Here is a 22503-nt window from a genome sequence, read left to right as displayed (position 1 = left end):
AAAATGTAATGACACTAACCCAGTGAATATAAGATTTATTCTTCAGTACCATATCAGTTCTTTAGAGGAGACTCATTAAAACTGCCATTTAAAACAACATATTCATTAGATTCTTTGATTAACTGTCTTTCTCTTTTTTATTTTCTTCCTTCCTAGGTCCCTCTTCTGTGGCATGGAGAATGTGCGCGAGAACCAAGTCCAGTCTGTGCTTCCATGTAGCCAATAACAGTCATAATCACCATCTCATTAAGGGTATTTTTAAAAATGATTTTGCATTCACGTGCTTTTTATCTTTATTATCCCAAATAACTTTAACAAACTGTATTGACAGAGCAACACTGTGAATCATTTAAGGCCAAAGATAAACAAATAAAAACAGAAACTAACAAAGTGTCTCAGATGTTGTTCTTCCTTCCATGTTATGATGATGATGATGATGTCAAACATATGACCCACATCATCTCGATCCTCAGTAGACCATCAGTGACAGATATGTCATCTTATGATAAGGCCACTGAAACAAGCAGTGCAGTATAAGCTGAAGGTCTTGCCACTAAGTTCCAGCAATTAACCCTCTTACTCTTCCCATCATGATCCAAAATATATATGCCACAGTGCATGATGGTAATTTATTCATGTTTGTCCTTAAATTCACCCTTCTGTGGCATAAAGCAGCAACATTTGACGAATCAATTCATCATTTGTTCTGTAAAATGTCTTTAGTGTCCTGCTTCATAGCGCTCCAAAAATAGTTTGAAAATGTCATTGTAATTCACAATGTTTTGATGAAAGGTGTGGGATAAGTGCAGTATTTAAATCACAGAAGTTAACAATGTGCAAGCCGTCTGGGCGGCTACAAAATAAAATGGATATTTTGTTGCAAATATTTTTTAGAGTTGAAGCAATGGTGCACATAAAGTACAATCATTAAGAGTTTACAATAACATGTAGACAAGAAAGAAAAAAAAAGGGGGCAGAGAGAAAAGAGAGAAAAGCCCCCCTTCCCAAGAAAATAAACCACCCCAGTTTAGATTTTGAGTAACACAGCACTTTAAACTGTATTGGGTGACGTCTGGAAATTTTAGGAATTTTCAGGAATGAATATACTGTAGACTTTTGTCCCATTTGTCTTGAGAAATCTGATAACCCAACTCCTCCTATAAAGCCTGCACATGAAGCTGCATTGAAATGTTGTAACACATCATAGATGTAAGATATCAGCTTCTCTGCCTGCTTTGTCAAACAATCATCCAGTTTGTTCGCATTCAGATTGTATGTCTCACACAGTTCTTGGAAGGAGGCAAATATTCCATTTACACGTCTTTTAACACCCAGTCTTTTCATAAAGGGGATCTTTTCAGTTTAAGATTACAATCTCCACTCCATTTACATCTTGTTGGAGAATGAGAATTTGCATTAATTCACATCAAACCATCCCTGGTGAGTTTTCATAACAGCAATGTTATTACTGTCACTTGGACAGGCTGTAGTGTATGAGATACTTCACTGTTCCACACTGCCAGTGTCTGTCAGGACAAGGACAGAAGATAAATGTTACCTTCATCCGTGTTGAAAGACATCAGGCTCCATTTGTGCATAGACAAATCAACAGTAAATTACATGGTGAGATCATGCTTTCTTCTGCTCATTTGGATACGGAATGGTTCCGGACAAAATCTTGTCTAATGTGTCACGTATTTGTAATTCCAAAGGGCTGTTGCGCGTACGTGTATGTGATAGTGAAACAAGTTTGTGTGTGTGTTTGTGTGTACATGTGTGTCTGCAAAGCACTTATTAATCTGTCTGTGGCCTTTCGTTGCCTTATGAAGTCCTGATTGTGCGTCATTGTTTGGCTTCATTTATTAGAACACACACCCCATAATCATGCTTGTAAATACACGGCTTTAAAAAGGCGAGCTGCCATTTTCATCATGGCGCTAACAAAGTGCATCTGAAATCACTCTGACTTGCCTTGATCTGAGCCATCACTGGTCACACAATACCAATCAGAGGAAGAAATCCTCGGCTTCAAAGCTTCAAGCTCGACTACATTAATAATATTAATAAAACAGAAAATTGAATGTGTGGGCTAAGAGGTGTGGGGAGAAAGTGTCTTGAAATCCTCTAAAGACATCTGTCTTTGTCTCCGGCTCGTTTCTCTTTTCATTATTGGCTCATTGAAAGTGAAGGCTAATGACAAAATAGCGGGCTAATTCCTGTAATTATGTGCATTTGTCAGAGGAAATTTGCAAATGACAGCGCTTCTTTTTCTGATCTTTAAGCCAGTAGCGTCGGGGGTGGCATTGTTACCAACAAAGCATTTATAGACAGGTCATGAATTAGTGAGGTATAGATGTAGGTGGCAAGAGAAAAATAGCTCCCCTGGGGGAATGCTTGCACAACAAACTTAACCCCTGGTGGTGAGGTGCATTGTACTGTCGTCAGGAGGAATCCACTGCTTCATTGCAAAGTTTGATCAAAAGAAAGACACCATCAATAAGAAGAGCGTCACGCAGCACGTTACATTCTGTTTAAAGCTATAGTGCGTAACTTCTACGCGTCTGTAAATATCCGTTTATCCCAGCCACTACAAGAGGAGATGATACAACGCTGATAACGCCGTTCGGCTCGCTGTATTTTTCAGTATTTGTTCTTTTTGTGTTAGGTGTCTTTGGCGACATTCCTGCGCTGGCGCACAGGAAGTAATGGTGCGTTCCAGGCAACCCGTAACTCATCTTTTTCCGACCTGTCAAGTCGTACCAGTTCAATCTGGTACGGGTTCACGGGTCGGAAGTTACGAGTGGCCGTTATAGTGCGCTTTCATGGGTAACAGGTCGGGAAAACACGAGTTACGGGTTGCCATAGGTGCCGGCTGTATCGTTGTAATAACGCAGAAATCCTCTGGGCGATAGAAGTTACGCACTATAGCTTTAAAGGTCCAGGGTGTAATACTTGGCAAGGCAAAATCTGAATATACTACCCATGAATACATTTGTATAAGTGTATAATCGCTATTTGATAGGGTTTTCATAGCCTCATAATCCTTCTTTTATATGGGACATTCTACAAAATTGGTGCAAAGTCAGAGTTGGAAACATCTTGAAATAGATGTGTCTTTTCCCCAAAAGTTTTCAGGTACGTTAGTTGTATAATATCCAAGGTACACATTTCTAGTAGTTGTACAGTTAAAGCAGAAGTAAGTGATATATTTGTGTTAATATAAGTCTTAAATAGTTATATCTTCCGACAGCAATCACTTACATAGAGTGTTTGGTCTGAATCACGGGTCTGTCAGTCACTCTGCTCTGCTCTGAGTCGAAGAGAAAACATTTATCGTATCCTACAGTTTTTATCCAATGAGGAGAGAGAACGGCATGCAGGGCTGTGTGCGCAGCCAAGGGACGCCGTGAATGTGGTGACGTAGGGACGAGGACTGTTATGGTGCGTTCAAGGAAACTCGTAACTCGTGTTTTTCCGACCTGTGAAGTTGTACCAGTTCAATCTGGTACGAGTTCACGGGTCGGAAGTTACGAGTGGCCGTTATAGTGACTTTCACCGGTAAAACAGGTCGGAAAAACACGAGTGGGTTGCCTGAAACGCTACAAAGTCGTAAGTTGTGACTTGAAGCTGTAATTTATGATTTCAAAAGCCTGCCTGGAACGCAGCATTAGCGAAAACGACCGGATCACTCACTTCTGCTTTAATTCTCATTTTGTATTTTCAGACAGTTTTGGAATATTTTTCCTCTCCCAAAATTTGTCACTACCGAAACACAATCACATATCACATAAAATGAAGGGTTTTATCGATCTATTAATTAATTTTTTTACATCTACCTTGTAAATATATTTTTCTAAAGTGTTATTTTTCAAAATTCACAGGTAAATTAAGAAGTATATCATTTTAACAAATTGTTTAAGCATGATTTATCAGAATCATTGGATTTTTAATCCAAATTTTCTTTGTAAAGGGCATAAAGTTGATTATAATGATTACCAACTTATGGATTCATTAGTTTTAATATACACTCAACCAAACACCATCACAATATCTTAGTTGATAATTCAATATACAATGTATAATATACATTTAGCAAAGGTCTTGCTATGTTTGTGCGGAAGCCCAAACAGAAAATCCAGCCAACCAGAGAGCACGTTTCGCATTCATAAATAAACCAACGAAGAAGAAGGCAGAAGGAAAGAAGAAGGAGGAAACAGCAGACATATTGTGTATAGTGAGTGCTGCAAACTAGAATCTGAAAGCTAGATGTGACGGCTTTCCTCCCATTTTACACACTGGACCTTTAATATAAGAGGCCGTGCTAAAGGGAGCAGGGAGACAGTAAACTGCAAAAGGGTTTTAAGGATTTCACTCGCTGAGTCTTTCCTGAAGCTGTGTTAGAAAGACTTAGTCCATTCTAACCGCCATAATAAAATTGTGAATACCACAATATTGTTTGACCTTCATAATAAATGGATTCGGCAGTAATATGAGTACACAAAGGAATTTATTATAGGAGGAGCAGGAGGAGGCTGAATGGATGGTTCAAACAGGGGTCAGTGCAGTCTTTTTGACACTGACTCTTCAGCACTGAAACTGTTTTGTGCTGATGTTCAACAATTTGAGAAGACAAATGTTGTGATGTTCTGCAATGTAGGCTATTCACAGATGACACACAGTTCTGTTTGAATGTTTCTAATGTTCAAATGTTTTTCAATCTTCTCTTTCTGAATCAAATGCTTCAAATACTTTTGGACGTAGGCTTGCATATTAATTTGCATATTTTGGGAGGACAGAACAGTCCGTAGCAGTATTTGAGTGAGTAAACTTGTTCGTGCCGAGTTTGGAGTGAGGTCATATTAGATGAGAGGCTGTGTTACTAAGACAACCAATTTAGATACTGTATGCAAGCATTATCAGTGTTAGTAGGGGAGCCGGACACAGCAGACACAAAGACTAAAACTGGTGTTGAAAAATAAAACAGGAACTTACACTTCTCTGAGTTACAGTGGGGTCTCGTATGTAATGTCCGTCTTGTATTGAAGCCCCGAAATGCAAAATTGGCCCAGAAAATTTTTTAATAAGTCCATTTTTCAAGCTTGTTTTGTAGCGGAAGCTCCTCTTCCCGGTTCGTCAAATTTGGACGAACCAGGGTCTGTCCTCTTCCCAGTTCGTCCAACTTCCAACGGGAAGAGGAGCTTCGAGAAGCTTCCGCTGCAAACAAGCTTGAAAAATAGACTTATTTCATTTTTTTTCGGGACAATTTTGCATTTCGGGGCTTCAATACAAGACGGACATTACATACGAGCAGCATGGAGGTATTTGGATGTTTTTTGGTGTGTCTTTTTGTTACGAAGAAAGTTGGTATCCATTTGAAACCGTTATATGGACATGCACTGCTACGCCAAGACCCCTGTAACTCAGAGAAGCCACAGATAACTCTGAAACTTCTCCCAGCCCTTAGTCGACATGAGGGTGAGTAGATAATGAGTGAAATTTGAATTTTGGGTGAACTATCCCTTTAACAAAGATGAAGCGACAAAGAACAATGGAAAAACACTGAGGTTTACATGTAATACACAGAGAAACGAGATGCAGTCAGACACAGGTGAGATCACAGGAAAGAGGACACAGGGAGACAGGACATGGAACTTCAAAATAAAACGGGACATGAACCGGGAACAGGAGACAGACTGTGACGGGCATTTAATTGGCTGAGAGGGAACTACAACTACCTGGAGCCTCTGAGGAGGTGAGAGCAGGTTATCAGTGTCAGTGTACTATAGACTAAACAGCCATAGGACACTTAAAATAATTAATTTTAATTAATTTTGTTCTTAATTTGCTCGCCTGGGTAAATAAAGGTTAAATAAATAATAAATAAAATGCCTTCATATTATAAATTGCACTGGATCAGTGTGTAGCAGGGTAGTCTGGCCTCAGATCTCTTCCATGCTCCTGTCTCTTTCAGTCAAGCTGACAGTGAGTATGCAGTGTTCTGCTCATTGTGCAAAAATTGTACAGTGTATGAGATGCTGCTCTAGAGATAATTCATATGCTTTCACATGTCACATCGTTATCTCATACAAACTTTACTATAATCATACAAATACACATCAACACTCTTAATACACTCTTACACATAAAATACTATACCAACCACTTCATTTTATTGCATAATCTCTCACATTCAAAATAGTAGAAATTGTATACAAATAATTGTGTGCATTTAGAATACATTTCTCTGTAATTATGTTACAAAATCTCTTTCTTATACCTACAATGGCGCTTTTTTTCACATACTGTATACTATGGTTAACCTTGATTTTTATATACACAGCCACACTTACATGCACTATTATCCTCTGTCACAGATAATATTGTGTAAGAATACAGTGCATAAGTGTGTAGTTAATAAGGTAATAAAGAATATATGTAAGAGAGTGTATGTGAGATTATGGTGTTATGTGTGAAAGCCAAAGCAAGTTTGAATTATCTGTCCAACAGCCTCTCAGAGACTTGGGCTCTTTACTCTGAAAGCACCTATCTTTGTTTGGCCTCGCTGCAGTGCTGTTTATCCAGAGTCATGATTACTGTGTGAAGTGGTTAGCGCTAAACAGGGTCAGCTTTTATGTTACACCACAAAATCTAATTAGTTTGTCAACATCCGTGCCAATTTGTAAATATATTACCTTAAAGAGTTCTCAAAAGATGTTTTATGATGTTACTGTACCATGAACCTGAACTTTGACCCAAATCTAATCAATTCATCCTTTCATCCAAGTGGGCATTTTTTACCAAATTTGAATAGATCCCCTCAAGGTGTTATGAACACACTATAGCAGGGGTGTCAAAGTCATTTTAGGTCAGGGGGCCACTTACAGCCCACTTTGACCAGTAAAATGATCACATAATAACCTGTAAGTAATAAACACAGAATCTTTCCCTTTGTATTTTGTGCAAAGTAGCCTACATTATTTAGATGTTTACATTTTATGAACTATTTTTTACAAAACATTATGAACAACCTGAAATCTTTTAAGAAAAATACACATCATTTCAACTGGGGCTGGGCGATAGTAATATTGGGCGAGAGTAATATCGCAATATTTTTTAACTGAATGGCAATATAGGATATAGATTGTTTTTCCATGACGTAATTAAGAGTTTCCCCCCAATTAGCAGCTCTAATGTCTTGATGTTTTTGTCAGAGGCAAACCCATTATGTAAAAGGCAGTCAGTTCTGTTATGTTTGATGGTACATAAAAAAAAAAGGACATTAACTATTTCAGTCTGTTTGTAATGAATCTTTATAATATATGAGTTTCACGATTTGAATTGAAATACTGAAATAAAATAACTTTTCCATGATGTTCTATCCAACACACATGTATAAGATGAGATGGAATGAGAGGAGTGTTTTTATGAATGGGGAGTGAAGAGTGGGTGTGAAAACTAATCTGTGTGTCACTGTCTACTCTGCAGCAGTGTTTCCACAACAGTATATCTTATGGCAATGTCAATGTGGAAGGAGAATGTAGGTGCACTTTTTAAAATAGGTTTGTGTGTGTGTGTGTGTGTGTGTGTGTGTGTGTGTGTGTGTGTGTGTGTGTGTGTGTGTGTGTGTGTGTGTGTGTGTGTGTGTGTGTGTGTGTGTGTGTGTGTGTGTGTGTGTGTGTGTGTGTGTGTGTGTGTGTGTGTGTGTGTGTGTGTGTGTGTGCGCGCGTGTGTGTGTGTGTTTAAAGTGTTTAAGTGTTCAGGCTCACCTTTACACCCGAGCGCTTCAGAAGGTTAGACAAATATTCAATTCAAACAAACAAATTCTAATGAACATACATTCTGTGTGTTTTCAACCAAGTGTGTCAAGTGTGTCCCATGATTTCATTGGCTAGTCATGTAGCTCTGAACCTTGCCGTTAATGGGAAGAGAGGCTGTATGTGGGAGGGCAGCCCAGCCAGCCACTAAAGGGCCACTTGGAGAGTTTGGGTCCCTCCAGATTGCCGTAGCAACTACTCTACTTCATACCTATTTGAGGGAAATCGGCCACAGTTATCCACCCTCTCACCCCGTCTACTCAGATCCTGGGTCCCCTTCCCCTACACCCACCTCACACACACACACACACACACACACACACACACTGACACACACAGACACACACACATCCAAGCTAAAAACAACCTTGCCCTGTAAAAGGTTGAGTGGCTCTCTACCACCACTTCTGTGAGAATAATACACTCACTGCGTAAATGTATTCTGGTTACTGAATAAGTGCTTGTGTTTAGTTTCATATTCCACTGAGTGAATCACTGGTAGAGTTTTTCCAGGAAAAAAGACAAAGAAAAGACAAAAAAACAGTCACTTTAATAGTAAATTGTTCCTGTATGGGAGTTTGTGTAACCCCCACAGCAGAAACAAAAAAGTCTTTGCAGTTAAATCAAAATTCGTAGCAGTCATGTCAGCATCAACACGAGGAAAAAGATGTGAGCTGAAAATAGTCCAACACATTTATCAGTTCTAGCGTCACTGCAGATGAAAAGCCTGTTGTCATCACACTGCCAGTCTCTTAATAACAGAGGTGTGTGACACTCAGAGTAGCTGCTTTTTATTTAGAAAGTGTTCTTTAATATCAAAGCAACAATATCATTAAAATGTTGAAATATTGAAGCCATTTATTTGAGAGGATGTCAGAAGACACCTAGGAACATTTCCTGAAGCTACAGCAAATTAAAATAGATTGATTCAGTACGACAGAAAACAAAGAAAATAATTAATGGTGTTGTTAACTGTGTGTGGACTATTAAAATTTAACAGGTGCCTAACAAATGAATATAAAATTCACTCCTGCACTTTAAGCAAGTGTAAAAGAAGAAGAAAAAGAAGATCTGACACTGGAATAGAGAAGTTCCTGAGGTGAGATTCATATTATTCTTGTTATTCTATGCTATGCTCTATTATTTTGATATAGAAACAGTTTTAGTTTAGAACTGTTTGCATCACTGTTATATTACTACATTATATTACCAACCTACACATTCACCTTATGTAGAATTTTTTCTTTCATCACATTATTTCCCTCTTGCATCTTTCTTGAATACGGATCACCAGTATCTGTTTTTCAAATGAAATTGCATGTCGTTCCTCGTGGAAGCCTCTTGGTGGTGGTGTTGACTCAGCAGCAGTTTTGTTCTGAGGGAGCTGATCGTTTAAGTTGATGAAATGCAATGTTAAAGAAAAGTCCAGGGTTAAATGTCACATGAGCTAAACTTTGCTGCACAGCTAGTCTTTAATAAGAGGAGAGCACTTTCTCTTTGCCTTTTGTTGGCTCTCAAATGCTCTGACCTTATGTTGGCTTCTAAGCCAAGGCAGTTTAGATGAACTGATGAGTAAGTGCATTTTTTTTGCATGGTCTGTTAATGACCAACCATCTCAAACATGAACCATCGTTTATTTATAGATTTTAATTATTCCTGTATGCAGGACTGCAGCCTCCACCAGGACACTTTATCTATAAATATTGTTTTGAGCCACTAATTTTTCATGTAGCTGAGTGGACTTTATATTTTTGGTGTTTCATCTTTTACATAGCATATTTATTTTTCTATTTTACGCATTGCGCCACAGAGGGCTTGTTATCTCAAATGTCATTCTGGCATTGTGCAGAATTGCTGTCAATTTGTCTTGGCTTATGAAAAGTTGTTGTTGGAAATACAAGATTTTCAAAAGGACAGAGTTGCACAATACATTTATCAACACTAATAGATGTGCAAGGAAGCACTGCAGATAACAAAAGCCTTCTTTCTTCACCCTTAGTGTTTTTTCCTGCATGTGGCCCATTTCACATTATGCAAGCTGGTGCATGTTGTTTTGACACAGAGGAGACACTGAACACCAAAACTACAGGACACAGTGGCTTCTGAACTGTGAATGAGCCTTGATGCAGTCATCATCATGTCAGAATGTGAAATGTTAAATAGGTGTTATCCTGTCACATCCATGTGTGCTGCACAAGGGAATACAGAGACCTGAAGTCATCAGCAGGAATCATTACACTTGAGTGTAAGAGCACACTCTAGTGATCAAAGTGTGAATGGACCATGAACTTCCATCCATCCGTTGTAGACCACTGGGTGCTGACATACTTACACTCTCATTCACACCTAGGGGAAATTAGAGTTCTCATTCCACCCAGGAAGACCCTGCTGAGACAATGAAACAGTGTAAACCACAGTTTACACCACACTATAGAACCTGTCAACTATGTATGTGGATTATATGACAGTCAAAGCAGAGAAAGGAGCATTACAAAAGAGCAGCAAAGAGGAAAATTCAGCACAACAAGACCAGACGTGTGGAAGGAGATGAGGACCATTACTAATATATGAGAGTCTCCTATGGCTTCTCCTTCACAACTCCCTCCACAAGTCAAGTCCTTGTCCTTCACAGCAGAGCAGGAGAGTTTGGAGCTCAGGAGGCTACATATGTCCTGAAAAAGCCATAGAGCCAGATGGTGTATGTCTATACGGCTGTTAAAGGGATAGTTCACCCAAAATTCAAATTTCACTCATTCTCTACTCACCCTCATGTCAACTACGGGCTGTGAGAATTTTCAGAGTCCTCCTAATCTCGCGTGATTTGCACTGACCCGCGGAACAATTTCTCATGTCGGGGCTTCAATACAAGAGGGACATTACAGACGAGCAGTATGGAGGTATTTGGATGTTTTTTGGTGTGTCTTTTTGGACGAAGAAAGTTGGTATCCATTGACAACCATTATATGGACAAATACTGCTGTGCGGACCCCCCCGTAACTCAGAGAAGGGACGGAGGACTCTGAAAATTCTCACAGCTCTAAGTCGACATGAGGGTGAGTAGATAATGAGTGAAATTTGAATTTTGGGTGAACTATCCCTTTAAACACTGCTGCCTGGCTGGCTGAGCCTCTCAAGAACATCTTCAACATCAGGCTCCTGGTCCTGTGGAAAACACCGTGTCTTGTTCCATCACCTAAAGTAGGGCAACCAGCTAAGATAAATGACTATCACTAAAACCCTTGAGCATCTATACCGCTTTGTCTCCTGAGGTCAAAGGTCGACCATGCACTAGACCCCCTACGAGGAGCATCTTGGAGTGTATGATGTTGTTTTTTATATGCTCCACTGGGCCCATTCTTATTTGATGAGCCAGGTGATTACATGAGAATTGTGTTCTTTGTTTTGTCAAGTGCATTTAACACCATCCGACCCACCCATACTTAAAGACAAGCTCAAAGGGATGAGGGTGGATTCCTGCTCACATCCTGGTTTGAGTAGGGAAGCATAGGAAATGCTGTGACTCATAGGGATAACAGATCACAGGTCTTCTAAACCCAGTGGACATGGACATTTGTACAGAATGCTTTGATCAGTTGGTTGAGGGACTATGAGGACGTTTAGATATAAATGTAACGAGAATTGGATTTTAGTGTACAGCAGATAGTAAAAATAGTAAATTGCATTTTTTTTAAGCACACTGAAAAAAAGGTTAATATGCTCTCTTATCTGGCTGTAAAAAGTTTGTTGATGAGCCGTGCCAAAGTAAACCCAACACATTTAACACTTGCTTGTTTTTCAACTGAATCCCCTAGTATTTCTTTCTTCTTTTTTTTGATAAATTTGTGCATTTAAAGGCTTAGTTTTGAATAAAGTTTTTGTTCGGATTATTCCTGCAAGAAAGCCACAGAATATAGTTCTTTCATGAAAAACCTGAAGAACCCAGAGAAGAGAACTGACAAGCATAAGCGGTATTTTTTTTCTGGCTGCCATTAGCCTGACCAGCACACATTTTTTTGTTGCCTAAATCAAGTGGACATAGAAAAATAGAATACAGTATGTTTTGCCACTTCAACTTCAAAGTCACCACCACAAAACATGTTGTGTGTTGACATTATCAAGTGGACAAAGAATAGTCTCATTCTGGCTACGGTAACGCTTTATATTAAGGTCCTTGTAATAAGCATTAGTTAATAGGTAATAAGGCCCTTATAAGTGATTACAAGATGCTTATTAACATTATTATGCGTTTATAAGACTATATATGTATTAATAGACTCATTATAATATAGTTAATAGCAGACTATAAGAGATTTATAATAACTTATAAGAAACTTAGTTAACTGTTTGTTGATGCTTAAGAACATTAATAAAATCCTCATGAGTATCTTATAATTGTTCATAATAACATTACAAACACATATATTGACTTAACTAGCCCAATCATTATGTCTTTGTTATGCCTTTATTAATCTTAAGGTCTGTGTAATAAGCGTTAGTTAATAGGTAATAAGGCTCTTATAAGCGCTTACAAGTATTAATAGTCTCATTATAATATAGTTAATAGCAGACTATAAGAGATTTATAATAACTTATAAGAAACTTGTTAACTGTTTGTGGATGCTTAAGACCATTAATAAAATCCTCATGAGTATCTTATAATTGTTCATAACAACATTACGAACACATATATTGACTCAACTAGCCCAACCATGATGTCTTTGTCATGCCTTTATTAATCTTTTTTCTTTGATTTATTAACATTAATATATACTTTATTGCTAATCTATTATAAGTTAACTATGCCCTTGTTTACAGTTAACTGTGCTTTTTGCAGGTACCGGATCTAAAGCGAGAACAGTGTCTTATTAAGGCTGATAAATCTTTTACTGTGCATTATTATGCCTTTAAGAATATTTTTTTGCTTGCTTTATCAAATAAAATATACTTTATTATGCCCTTATTATCAGTTAACTATGCACTTGTTAACAGTTAACTATGCTTTTTGCAGGTACTGGATCTAAAGCGAGAACAATGCCTTATTAAGTCTAATAAATCTTCTATTATGCATTTATTTATGGCTAATGATTTTCACAACTTCCACATCTGGAACGAACAATACATGTGGTCAAGGTTGATATGATGGAAGGAAAAAATTGCTCAACACACCAAAGGTTTCAACGGTAAAGCCCAAAGAGGTTTTATTTATTGCGGTGGCTTTTCAAAGACACATTTTCCTAAAAATGTAAAAAAAATAAATAAATAAAAAAAAAAGATAAAAAAAATATATATATACATAGTAATAATAATAATAAAATATCCTAAAACTGGCTTTTGAAAAAAAAAAAAAAAAAACACTTTCTAACTTTAAATATTGGGGCATATTATGCAAAGCATCAGTTAACATGGAAAAGTACCATTTGGCAAAGTGCAACATTAGTTTTTACTCCTAAAAATTTACCAAAAGTAGAAATCACCTACAACAGGTGATTGAACATTTAACAAGTGCAACATAAATCTGAGGTAGATTTTTTTTTTTTCAACTTCCACTGAACGTTTAAAGTTTTACATTTGCATCAAGCAATTCAAAAGTCCCCCTTTCCAACAGGCAACAGTTTCCCTGATTTCTTAAGTGCCTGAACTTTACTGTCAATATCTGGACAGTGACGGTGTGATCCACTCCCACTATTTAGCCTTCATTTTAGCCTACCCTGTACCTCTTAGCTATATCATGTAGTAGCCGACCAAGAGGACCATCTTTGTGTTTCCTGCCTAGCCATTCAGTCCACTCAATGAGACAAAGATGGTCAGACAGTAACTGCTCAGTTTGGTTACCTCTTTGCCTCCAAACCTGCTCCTTAATACTCCGCCACGCTCTTTCTATGTGTTGTGTATGGGCACCTGTTTGGGGATCTACATACCACCTTGCATGATTTACAGTCATGTGATTGTAGCCAAGTTCAGGGAGGGAACGATAAGCACGCCATTCATCACTAATGATGTCTGATCCTATCCTGACATGATGTGCAATCAGGGGGACAAGATCTTGTCGTCTTCTTCTCTCTACAAGACGCAGTACTGGCTTTCCTCTCTTGCCCCTCTGCTGCTGCACACCAAGCATACCGAAGACCCATTTCCGTCTTTGCCAGGTGCCACCCATTCTTCCTCTGCCATACTGTTGTGATGATGACCAATAAAGAAAAAAAAAGAAAGAAACAGAAACAGCTCATGGGGTGTGATGAACAACTTACAGGCAAACTATATAATGGTATATGATGATGACCTATAATTAACTAAATTTAATCTAAGAAATAGGATCCTTTAAAGGCCCACCGAGGACTATTATTTTGGTTATAAAAAAGTCTCATTAATGTGGATGAATCTTCGTTACCCACACTTGTTAATGCACCCATTTTCAATAAATATATTGTTTTATCTTTGTAGTTATTTTGATATTATTATGTAGTGGGCGACTCGCCCAGCATTTCCGAAAGACAGAGCGATTAACTGCAACTGTCGAGAGATGGAGAGAAGGAGATAACGAGCAGAGTGAGAAGCTTCTCCCACCAAAGACAGCCAAGGCAGACGGAGCATCTCGGTGTCACTAACCTGAGCGGTCCTGATAAGCGTCTTGTATCTTTGTCTTTACGACAATACACGCTAGAGCTCATGGAAAATATAGTCTTCATGTCTGCAAAACATGGAAACTCCTCAGTGGGCGTTTAAATGTTGTTGTTTTTTTCACTTTTTAGTGTGATCATTTACAAATTACACGATACCGACAGTGATCATCATTCTACTATTAATATATGAAAAACTTCAAGTACCTGCAGACACAAGTATCTGAAAGTAGGCTTAGAGGGTGCAGTATACTGCAAGCTTTATGTCACAAGTAACCAGAAACATAAATTTTAATGAAAATTCTGTCTAGCTCATGGATCTAATATAATACATCCATGGTCTAGCCCACTAATTGAGATGGTGTTTTAACTTTTACCAATCACTCACTTAGCATCACAAACCATTTACAGCAAGCCCATTATTGCAGCTCTACACACCTTTCTCTTATGTCGGAAATGACTCTCATCAATTACGACGAATTCACGCCGTCCACCAATGAGCTGTCCTCGCCTTTGTCTCATTCGCTCAATAGCCCTCCTACAGACCATCCTTAGTTTTTTCGCCATCTTTGATAGGGTTGCAGTGCTTGCGGCAATGCTGTCCTCCATCATGTCTACCTGTCTTAGGCGTAGGCCCTGTGTAAATCTATAGAAAATATAACACATCAAGAGTTTTACATTTTCTTCAAAAAGCTTTCCCAAAGTAATTATCTAGCACTTTAAAATGTAGGCTATTACCTATAAATGAACTGCATCCACTGAAACAGTGAAAGTCTGGACCTCCTGAAAAGAGATTTGTCTCTAATTGACTTTACTGTCTTGGTCCCTCGGTGCACTGCTCGCTGGCATGTCCTTAATAAAAGCACAGAGTTAGTCTAATGTTTGATTGGTGAAAATATTAAACATGTTATTGATATTTAGAGAACATCATTACGGTGCATCAATCATTGTTAACTTTACATACATTTGGCAAGTGAATTAACACTGGCACTTTTACATTTTATTATGTCCATTAATGTGCATTGTCCTCCTTAAATAAAAAATTAAAATTAAAAAAATAAAGAATGTTCAAATTTAACAAGGCATTTGACTGTGGTTTTTAGGCTGGTAAGTGAAAGAAATCTACTAACTTAGTCACTTTAATTATTTTACCAGCATTTGGTTTTTAATTTTGTGCCATGCAGATCTGTCAAATATGTTGGTTTAGGATCCATCTAACATTTGCATCCCTTCTAATGGCTTCTAAATACTAAATAAGCACAAACCTGCTTAGTCAATAGCTCTAACTGACATTAGCCCAAGGAAAAAGTTATTACCAGCTGTAATGGTCTCTGCCCCTCTTCTTTGTCATCTTCATCCTCATGTGACAAATACGGCATTTTATTTTTTTCACAAGAAGTTTTTTTTCCTGAAGGAATTTAATGAGCTTGAAAGTTTTCCTGGTTGAACTACCTTCAAAAATAAGTTTTCTGATTTTGTTTTGCAGCGTCATCGCGGTAAAGTCTTCTTTTCTCCTCTTCCTGTGCTTTTCGCGGCCGCTTCCCTTCAATCTACATCCGGAGCTGTTCTTGTCTTGGTGCGCTTCTCACAAAGCTTTTATTTTGAAGGCAGACCGTGAAACCGACACTTCCGGTTTAAGCTAGCGGCTGAGCTACGCGATCAACGTGTGCACGTGAACATCCTTTTGATCCCGCATGCAATATGGATGGAGTGGCCACAACATCCTCGCCCCCGAGGAGGGTACAAACCCGTTCTGGGCCTCGGAGAGATAATGCTGACAAGAGGAGCCGTGGTGATATGGAGGATGACTCTTCTTCTGGTTAGTTTAACTGCAGCTAACTAGTTAGTGCACATTCAAACACGCAGCTAGCTACGTAGCTAGCTAGCCAAAGCTTTTTGTTGGTCGCTCCTCTGTGTATTAGCGAGGGATGAAGTATATGTGGCTAAACAGGGCACTTGGTTACATAAAAAAATACTCTAGTTTATGCAACTGGTAACTTGCTAACTTGTTTTGTCTCCAGCTATACCAATATACATATACAGGCAGGTTACATTATGGAAATAATATAGCTTCTCTCTTAAGATGTGCACTGTCTGTTATGTTTTTTTTTTTTTTTACACATTCTTGGAGATGGTAATTGCTGCTTTTAATCTGTGTCTTAGATTGCCCCTGTAAACACCCCTTCTGGAAGGCATAACCCATGATTAGTATTAAGTTTGAATTGTTATTTCTGTCAGGTGCTGCCCAAATGGCCCCCACTGCCAAACTCCAGAAACACAAGCATGAGCTGGAGCTGGCTAAAATGAAAATTTCTTGTCAGGAAGACTTGATCAAGGAGCTGACCAAGGAGAGAGACTTTTTAAAAGACCAGCTGTGTCAGAGTAAGTCAGTGGTGTTCACCAATATGTTGAGTATAATGTTAATATATTTTGTTACGCAAACCATAGTGTTTTATTTGTTTTTCTTAACTGAATATTCGAACATGTGTTGTCTTTATACAGCATCAAGAAACACCAACACAAGAAACATGAGAAATGATGACCCATCCCCTGAAGCATCTGCATCACATGCTGATGTTTCTGGATCTTCCAAGTCGGACTCAGAGTCATTCTCTACCGACTCTTCCTCGTCAGTCTCCTCAAGCTCCTCTACTTCTGATGATAGGAAGAAGAGAAAGAGTAAGAAGAAGAACATACAGAAGAAGAAGGGGAAGAAAGGAACAAGGGAGAGACGAAACAAACGGAGTAGTATTTCAAGGGGTAATTTTATTCATGTAAATAAAAACTAAGATTTAGAAGATAGTTACTGGCTATTAAAGCAGAAGTAAGTGGTCCGGTCGTTTTCGCTAATGCTGCGTTCCAGGCAGGCTTTTGAAATCGTAAATTACAGCTTCAAGTCACAACTTACGACTTTGTAGCGTTCCAGGCAACCCACTCGTGTTTTTCCGACCTGTTTTACCGGTGAAAGTCACTATAACGGCCACTCGTAACTTCCGACCCGTGAACTCGTACCAGATCGAACTGGTACGACTTCACGTCGGAAAAATACGAGTTTCCTTGAACGCACCATAACAGTCCTCGTCGCTACGTCACCACATTCACGGCGTCCCTTGGCTGCACACACAGCCCTGCATGCCGTTCTCTCTCCTCATTGGATAAAAACTGTAGGATACGATAAATGTTTTCTCCTCGGCTCAGAGCAGAGCAGAGTGACTGACAGACCCGTGTTTCAGTCCAAACCCTCTATGTAAGTGATTGCTGTCGGAAGATATAACTATTTAAGACTTATATTAACACAAATATATCACTTACTTCTGCTTTAATTTTTGGTGTGTGATTTAATTTCGTCAGTTTCAATGAAGATGAGTGAATTTGCAGGTAAAAGGTGAAAGTAACACTTTATGTAGTCCAACTATGTGCTAGAAAGCTGGGACACTGGCTATGCCCACTGAATGCTGTTAGTTTGTGTTGTATAGTAAACTTCATTAATGGTTTACGGTTATTGAATGAAAGATCCTTTATGTCACAGAGACTAATATCTACCCTCTCTTCTTCACCATCAGCACGTGGGCCAGAAGAGGTAATTGCACGTTACCGGAAAGTGTTGAAGGCCTACAAGAAGAAGAAGAGCATCACCGCTGCTTGCAAAATAGTGGGAGTAGATCGCAACACAATTGCCCTGAATGCACCAATTGCAGAGCTTTCCATTGCTGCCCCTGAAAAATTTGCTGAGTTCAAAGAACAGCATACAAGAAAGCACAAGCTTGGTGATTTTGCTGGGAAATGTCTAGATGCCATTCGTGACGATTTTGATATTGACAGTAAAGTTCGGGCACTTAAGAAATCAGGGAAACTGTTGCCTGTTGGAAAGGGGGACTTTTGAATTGCTTGATGCAAATGTAAAACTTTAAACGTTCAGTGGAAGTTGAAAAAAAAAATCTACCTCAGATTTATGTTGCACTTGTTAAATGTTCAATCACCTGCTGTAGGTGATTTCTATTTTTGGCAAATTTTTAGGAGTAAAAACTAATGTTGCACTTTGCCAAATGGTACTTTTCCATGTTAACTGATGCTTTGCATAATATGCCCCAATATTTAAAGTTAGAAAGTGTTTTTTTTTTTTTTTCAAAAGCCAGTTTTAGGATATTTTATTATTATTATTATTATTATTATTATTATTATTATTATTATTATTACTACTACTATATATGTATATATATATTTATATATATATATATATTTTTTTTTTTACATTTTTAGGAAAATGTGTCTTTGAAAGCCACCGCAATAAATAAAACCTCTTTGGGCTTTACCGTTGAAACCTTTGGTGTGTTGAGCAATTTTTTCCTTCCATCATATCAACCTTGACCACATGTATTGTTCGTTCCAGATGTGGAAGTTGTGAAAATCATTAGCCATAAATAAATGCATAATAGAAGATTTATTAGACTTAATAAGGCATTGTTCTCGCTTTAGATCCAGTACCTGCAAAAAGCATAGTTAACTGTTAACAAGTGCATAGTTAACTGATAATAAGGGCATAATAAAGTATATTTTATTTGATAAAGCAAGCAAAAAATATTCTTAAAGGCATAATAATGCACAGTAAAAGATTTATCAGCCTTAATAAGACACTGTTCTCGCTTTAGATCCGGTACCTGCAAAAAGCACAGTTAACTGTAAACAAGGGCATAGTTAACTTATAATAGATTAGCAATAAAGTATATATTAATGTTAATAAATCAAAGAAAAAAGATTAATAAAGGCATGACAAAGACATCATGGTTGGGCTAGTTGAGTCAATATATGTGTTCGTAATGTTGTTATGAACAATTATAAGATACTCATGAGGATTTTATTAATGGTCTTAAGCATCCACAAACAGTTAACAAGTTTCTTATAAGTTATTATAAATCTCTTATAGTCTGCTATTAACTATATTATAATGAGACTATTAATACTTGTAAGCGCTTATAAGAGCCTTATTACCTATTAACTAACGCTTATTACAAGGACCTTAAGATTAATAAAGGCATAACAAAGACATAATGGTTGGGCTAGTTAAGTCAATATATGTGTTTGTAATGTTATTATGAACAATTATAAGATACTCATGAGGATTTTATTAATGTTCTTAAGCATCAACAAACAGTTAACTAAGTTTCTTATAAGTTATTATAAATCTCTTATAGTCTGCTATTAACTATATTATAATGAGTCTATTAATACATATATAGTCTTATAAACGCATAATAATGTTTATAAGCATCTTGTAATCACTTATAAGGGCCTTATTACCTATTAACTAATGCTTATTACAAGGACCTTAATATAAAGCGTTACCGGCTGGGGTTATGTGTAGCAGGTTTTCCCACTTCTGAATGTAGTAATGGCCAAATGAATCTCAGTTTTCCTCTCTCCCTCGTGGCCATAGGGACTACCAGGACAGGACTGGGTGGACTGACACTGTCTGATCGGACTGAAATTTTCAATGCATGAATGCGACTATAGTGTAAAGCTCTCTGTGGTCATTAAGTGGCAGCTTAATGCTGTCCATCTGACTGGTGAAGATGAAAAGGCAGAAAACAACCTTTCATTCATCATTCTGTCTTCTCACACTGCATTTGTGATGTGTTTTTGCACTGAAGAGGCAGCTAAAGATTTTCTGGACAGCTTGAGCTGCAGTTAAGAGTGCTGTTGAAATGAATCTTAGCTACATTTTCATAACCTTGCCCATGAAATGTGCAATTTATAAGTTTTGATATTGTTACATAAAGCCCTTTGAAACAAACTGTAAAAATTGGTTACACAAATAAACTTGCCTTGCCTTGCCTAAATGCAACATTAGCATTAAGACCTGGGGTCTCATTTATAACCGTTGCGTACGCACAAAACGGGGCTGAAAGTGGCGTACGTGACTTTTCACGCCAAGGTTGTGATCTATAAAAAACTAACTTGACGGGAGAATCTGCGCAGCCCTAAGCAAACTCTGACCCATGCGTACGCTGGTTTGGAGGAAAAGGGGAATTGGCGACACAGACGGTGTGGTGGTGAACTGAAGTCAGACTCAGGAAATGATGATTGAGAAGAACGATTATGTTTTTATTATCGGCCGTCACACATTTAATTTCAACCCGTATGCGTTAGATCCATGTTGCCACGGTGATTTAATTCAACAGCGCCCTTATTTTGCATCGGACTGGTGTTTCAGAAACATCTTCTTAGAATCTAACTTAAAATTCAAAATCAAAATTCCTTCTCTATATTTAATCACCACCGTCTCTCATATTGTCCGCTCCCAGAGCGCAGGAGGAGGAGAGGACGGCGCGGCTGCACGGGATAAATACATGGTGTAAATAACTATATGTTCCTATGATACTGTGTGAACATATGATCGAGAATCAAACCCTGGGGGAAAAAAATCCAGTAATCGTTCCCACAATAGTTACATTCTGTTTTCTTGTTATCAAGAGAAGTGTCATGTTTGATCATTCCTCAGAATGTAACTGATTCTGCTAATTATTCAAAGTTTTATCGATCAGTCTAATTACTGTAAATAATACAGCGGTGAGCCCCGTGCGTAATTCTGCACCACGGCACCGCTGGAGGAGAAAGGAGGGAGAGGGAGACGAATGGTTAATAACTCGTTTCAGATTAGAACTGTTGTCATTGTTGTAACTACGTGCCGAACCGGGTCCAGCATGTGAGAGGGCAGCGCACCAAAACAACACCGCGTGCGCTCTGAGCCGCTGACGCCGTTAACAGCTGCAGCAACACGTCACGTTGTCACTTTCACACCTGCAGCTAATTCACAACAGCGACAGAACAACAGCACGTCAGGCTCATTGACATGCAGATCACATTCATGTGGTGGTTTGCATTGACCATCTAGGGTTAAAACAGGGCGTGTACAGGGAGGGACGTGAAGCGGATTCAGCTGCGCACACTTGTAGGAACTCTGTGATCTATAAAGGGAAGTTTGCCTGCAAGTGTGCGTACGCAGGGTTTTATAAGTCTGAATATTTACTGGCGCACGCAAAACCTGGCTTTTGGGCGTACGTACACTTTTAGTGACGATCCCACGCACAGTTTTATAAATGAGACCCCTGGTTATTTACTAAAGGAAATGTAGCAATATTACAATCAAACACCATTCCTTTACTCAACAGCTGTCTCTCCAAGACGCATGACGTCTGTCCGACTACCAATTTCTCAGACTTCCCATTTCTCCGACCATACATTTCTTTATTTTTGCGTCCATTAGTCTGACCTCCCATTTCTCTGACTTAAGTAACCCTAACCCTAAACCCAACCGTAACACTGTAGATCGGATTAATGGGTAGTCAGAGAAATAAGCGGTTGGACTTTTGGGCAGTCGGAATGACGTATGCTCCCCCTGTCTCCAGAGGTGGACACCGATGTTAACTCCTGTTTTTGTGACTTTACTGGAATGCTATTTTTCGATAACCCCCTGGGTCGAGACTTGCTGGTGAGGTTTAGCCATTTACTCAGAAACTACTTATAGTACTCATGCTGAAGTCAGTATGCTAACCAGCTAGCCTTAGCCTCACCACTTCCCAATAGCAGGTTACTGCAGCTTCCAATCTGCCCTTTAGATGTAGGGCACAGTATATTATACCATCTTGGAGTATTATGAAAAAAGTCAAGTGACCAATCACCACAAACTGTTCCAGGGAAGAAATCAGGTTCAGAAGCAGAACGACAGAACAAGGCTGCAGGTCAGAATCCTGATTGACTACAATGACCCTGAATATAATACAGATCTCATTATCTCTGGACAATAAGTTATGGTAAGAAGATAAAAAGTTATTTGTGAGCTGGACCTCTCCTTTGCCCTGAAGTTTGGCTCCCTGACAAATTATAAGAACTTAAAGAGGCCCAATGATGATGACTCTAAATCAAAAACGTTGTGCCAGCACTACTCTTCAAGGTAAGAAAGTTTGCACCATGCATTTCTGCTTGTACGAGAAGTTTTCTACGACTGTGCACAATGGGAAGACAATACTTTCATTCTTGTTGAGCTTTATCCGTACTTTGGCTTTCAAAATAAC

The 22503-nt window shown here is 38.5% G+C and overlaps 1 protein-coding gene across 1 annotated transcript in view; it reads left to right on the top strand.

Annotated features, from left to right (window-relative positions):
• The window catches only part of LOC310998565 (inactive pancreatic lipase-related protein 1-like), a gene marked incomplete at both ends in the record, with an annotated part of 34375 nt that extends 16061 nt beyond the window's left edge, over positions 1-18314 (top strand). Inside the window, 4 exons of the mRNA XM_083988678.1 lie at positions 157-215; positions 16670-16813; positions 16934-17110; positions 17995-18314. Coding sequence (XP_083844804.1) covers positions 157-215; positions 16670-16813; positions 16934-17110; positions 17995-18314 — 700 coding nt within the window. The remainder of the gene's footprint in view (positions 1-156; positions 216-16669; positions 16814-16933; positions 17111-17994) is intronic.
• Between the last annotated feature and the right edge of the window lie 4189 nt (positions 18315-22503).

This window comes from Trachurus trachurus (assembly GCF_905171665.1).
Source record: "Trachurus trachurus genome assembly, chromosome: 15".
Taxonomy (NCBI): Eukaryota; Metazoa; Chordata; class Actinopteri; order Carangiformes; family Carangidae; genus Trachurus; species Trachurus trachurus.
The sequence above is the reverse complement of the archived record's forward strand: the minus strand, read 5'-3'. Positions and strand labels throughout refer to the sequence as shown.